General features: G+C 41.3%; 1 protein-coding gene and 2 non-coding genes across 3 annotated transcripts in view; 1 reads left to right on the forward strand and 2 right to left on the reverse strand.

Annotated features, from left to right (window-relative positions):
* Positions 1-1,747, reverse strand: part of st6gal1 (ST6 beta-galactosamide alpha-2,6-sialyltranferase 1) — a 13,651-nt gene extending 11,904 nt beyond the window's left edge. The window contains exons 1-2 of the mRNA XM_024264158.2: positions 1,440-1,747; positions 870-928 (exon numbers count right to left, since the gene is read on the reverse strand). Coding sequence (XP_024119926.1) covers positions 870-881 — 12 coding nt within the window. The 5' untranslated portion in view covers positions 882-928; positions 1,440-1,747. The remainder of the gene's footprint in view (positions 1-869; positions 929-1,439) is intronic.
* Positions 1,748-3,407: 1,660 nt separating this feature from the next.
* trnae-cuc lies at positions 3,408-3,479 on the reverse strand. The gene has a single exon. It is a non-coding gene; the product is annotated as a tRNA-Glu (tRNA).
* Positions 3,480-3,668: 189 nt separating this feature from the next.
* On the forward strand, positions 3,669-3,740 carry trnaw-cca. Its single transcript has one exon. It is a non-coding gene; the product is annotated as a tRNA-Trp (tRNA).
* The last annotated feature ends 705 nt before the right edge of the window (positions 3,741-4,445 follow it).

Here is a 4,445-nt window from a genome sequence, read left to right on the forward strand (position 1 = left end):
CAAAACCAGCAGCAACAATCTGATGGGGGGTGGGGGGTGTCAGGAGGGCGGTCGACTGTGATTTTATCATGGGGGGCCCGACATGTCCACCTCTGCAAACCCATCGTAGTAACTCTGCTGCTGTTGTCACGGTTACGGCAGCAGGTCAAGGGTCACCACCAGCCCCCCCATGCTTCAGTCGGGGTGGTCCTCATGGTTCCTCTTCCTCCAAACACGGCGAGTGGATTCAGAGCAAAGAGAATACTCATTCACGTCTGTGGAACAGAATTTAGAGGTTTTCTGTATCGAAGTTCTGTTGAATCCTGACGAACGGGTGCTGATGGAGAAAGATCGTATTTGTGACATAGAAAATATGCTGGGCGGGGCCACAGTCTCCTGGCTCCGCCCCATTTTGATGTAGACAAATACATCCATGAACATCTTTGTGTTCTGATCTGGAATCCGGATCAGAACTGGACGGCTGGATAGAAACGATGCTCGGTTGAGTTGTGAGGGGCTGTAAGCTATGGGAGAGAGTGTAAACAGAGAGCTCTCACTTATGTGGGGGCGGAGTTGCTTGACACACAAACGGTCCCGCCCACAACTCAGAGCTGAATTTCTGATAAACTCCTGCCGCTCTGCAGAAACCATGTCCTTGAAAATGACAGTTTTTATTTCAGCAAACTGGCAGAATCGGAGACGACGGGGAACGCTTTGGAAACGGGTCGGAGCGGGACCTCAGCCGTCGCCATGGCAACATACTGGCTGGACGATCAGCAGGCTCTGATCCAGAGTCTGAGAATCAGGGATGTTCTAGCAGGAGCTGCAGACGCCGCAGACGGAGCTGCAGACGGCATAGCCGGAGCTGCAGACAGCGGTGAGAACTTTACCTTGTAGGCCATGTTGGGTGTGGGGGGTGCTGCACCTCAGAGAAGCTTCTTCCTGGATTCTGAGGAGGAAACAGATGTCAGCTTTACCTCTGATGTCATCACACACCTGTTGGGGGGAGGGGCTAAAGGACTATGCATCCCCCAACGACCCTGTTAGAAACAGAGGAGGCTCAGACGCTCGCAGAGCCTGAGGAGCTGCATCGGTTCTGATGGATCCAACATGAGGAGATCCCTGAACCAGAAGACCCAAAATCCAAATGGAATCACAGAGAAGCAACTGGGTCTGCTCCCCCTCTGATTCAGATCTGGTTCTGATCTGATCTAGGACTGGTTCTGTTCTAAAACAGTTCTGTTCTGATCAGTTGGGTTCAGAACCACCTGAGGATCGGATGTCCTATTACCTGCTGAAGGCTTCTGTGAGGCACAGAACCGAACTCTGAGTTTGGACAGTAACCCCCCCCCCCCAAATAAATAAATAAATAAATAAATAAATGAATAAATGAATAAATGAATAAATCAAAACAACAGTGTACCACCGCTCCCTCTCCCCGTCCCCTGTCCCGGACTCACCTGGTCCTGTGCAGATCTGCGGGACTCGCTTGCTCCTCGGAACCGGGCCGGACTTGCAGAGCATCCTCGCGGATGACCCGAACCGTAGCAGCGTCAGTGCGCGCGGGGGAGGGAGGCGGGTTGTGTGCGGTTTGGCGGCAGATTTTACCGCCTGTTCTCAACGGTCTCCCCTTCGACGCGCGCGCCGAGCGGTCCGGCCCGCTGCTGGAGTATGGATGGGGGATGCAGGTTCTCCAACCCCCCGTAACGATCTACATCATACGAGCCGCTGCAGAGCTGGGACACGTCAAGCTCGCGAACGGGAGCGCGCGCTGTTTCCGGCAAGACTTTCACAATAAGAGCTCGAAATCCTCGTCTTTCTTCACTGACGCAGACCACGTGACACTCAAGCTGAGGTTTATTATTATTATTATTTTCTTGAACTACACATTACAGAACAAAACATGAGTTGAAATGACAAAACAGAGTTTTTACGTAATTAGAATCAAACCGAAGGAAGCAACTGCAGCATTAAACAACAACAGAATGAATAAAATAGATCTGAGCAAAGTGGAAACAAAATAAAAATCACACAACTACAGATACACAAGAGAAGTTTTTAGTTTATCAAATATTACTTTTATTTTTGGTTTCTTAAGGAGCTTCAATTATTCAAATATAACTTGAATTTGTTTATAAATATTCAAAATTTGGGGAATCTTCACATATTTATATTTGTGTACGTTAAATTTCGCAAAACGAAGGATTATATTCAAGCTGATTTGTTCTTATTTATTTTCTAATAGGATTCCAAACATGACTGTGTTTGAAGAAAATGTTGGTAGTTGTAGGAAAATATTTTTCACCCAGTTGTGTAACTGTTTCAAAAATATTGGTGTTTGGGGACAAAAGTAAAATAAATGTTGTGTGGCTTCAAATTCACAGAATATACGTATTATCATTTATATTAAACCGTAGCTGTAACGGTTCTTTAGATTGATAGAAATTGTTTAGTATTTTTAAAAAAAAGTTTCTTCAACTTTAGGAAAAAATTGGAATTTTAGATTTAAAAAGTTATTAACTTATTTTCTATATCCTGGTTAGATTTATATTTATATGTTATATATTTATATTTTATTAGGTTTTTCAGTAATTTTTAAACTTTAAGGTTGTTATTATATGTTATTATCACATATTTGATTTAATATCAGGATACCTTGTGTTAGTAATGATGGTAATTGTGGTGTTATAGTTTGACATAATTGTGTCCCTTTTATCAAATGAATATATTACAAAAGCATTTATCATATAATACAGTTTATTAATCCAAATGTAATGAAAATGTATTTGATCGATTGTTTTTATTAACTTATTGTGAATAGCAGTAGGATAACCTTGGTAAATGCACCTGCTGTGTGTCAGTGTCTGTACCTCTGCTGGATAGGACTCTTTTCGTGGACCTTTACTTTGAAGAGCACAAACATGGTGTCTCTGGTCTGAATCGTTCAGCTTCCTCAGATGCAGAGGCCTGAATGGTGTCTGCACAGAATGAGGCCGTTCGTTTTAGCGTGCAGCGTTTTCAGACAGTTTTTCCTAATAACTTCATCAGCTGGACGCTGACAGATTCCTTCTACTGTTTTTACATAATCGGGAATTTCCTCAGCAACATTGCAGTATATTGCAATCCATAGTTATATAAGCAAAGGGAAATAAATAAATAAATAATTGCGCATTTGTTTATTTGTTTGTGGTTCTCATGAAGTCATTAATATAAGCTAGAAACAAAATGCGATTGGAAAAAAACTCCATTTAAGATCATTCAAAATTACGAAAACTGAACACAAGTTTCAAATACGCAATGTCATCCAAGGACTAACATCTAGTTTCGGTGTGTAACTTTACGTTTTTAACCAAAAACCTGTTTGATATAGGAACCAAAATAAATGTGCAACAGCTATCCTGATAAACAAATTATAGAATCAAAAAGAGTTCCCTGACCGGGAATCGAACCCGGGCCGCGGCGGTGAGAGCGCCGAATCCTAACCACTAGACCACCAGGGAAATCTGACGACGCTGCTTAGTGTGATATTCATATAACTAAAGTCGCATCCCTGGGGTACCGATCTAGCGTGAGTACTGAAGGCGAAATGTCATTGCTACAGAAAGAGTGGATGTCTTCTCTTTTCCGAACTCAAACCCTTACAGTCAGGAGACATGAATAATAACAATAATATCTCGCTGTTCAAGCGGGACCTCGTGGCGCAACGGTAGCGCGTCTGACTCCAGATCAGAAGGTTGCGTGTTCAAATCACGTCGGGGTCAAACTTTTCTTCCTGGATTACAATCACTTTTTCTTTTTGTGTGAATGAGGCAAATAAATCGTAATGTAAAGTGAAAGGTGCAGAAGACTGTGGTGAGGGCTCCCATGTTCAATTCAGTTTGATTTATATAGCCCAAAATCCCAAAGAAAATTTGCCTTATTGGGCTTCATGCAGGTAATTTTACAGATGCAGAAGTTATAAAATATAAAATATGAAAAAATGGCTAAAGACTAGAGCTGTCAGGCGATTAAATTTTGTAATCGCGATTAATCGCATTTAGTCCAGAGTTAACTCGCGATTAATCGCAAATTTACATGTGGCCTTTTTTAAGGAAAAAAAATGTGTGGTTCGTGGAATTTAGTAGTTCTAAATTTATTATGAAAACAAGAATGGTAAAATTAATTGTTTTCATCAGAAATACTTTATTTTGTAACATTGTATTGAGATAAACTTTCTTAACAATAAAAGGCTGTAACATAAAATGCCTAACAAAAGCCCAAGTGCAAGTGAAGGGCATTTTAAATTCTAAACTTCAATCAACGTTCAGTAAAATGAAATAAAAAACATCAAAAATAAAATTTCCACAACACTTTCATGTTCATTTTCTGTCAGGACCAGATCTTTTCCTTCTCTGCTGAACTACAGTAATAAATGAAATAGAGATTTATCATTTCCAATGAACTTTTGTTTTTTAAAACATTAAAGA

Source organism: Oryzias melastigma, linkage group LG14, assembly GCF_002922805.2.
Source record: "Oryzias melastigma strain HK-1 linkage group LG14, ASM292280v2, whole genome shotgun sequence".
Taxonomy (NCBI): Eukaryota; Metazoa; Chordata; class Actinopteri; order Beloniformes; family Adrianichthyidae; genus Oryzias; species Oryzias melastigma.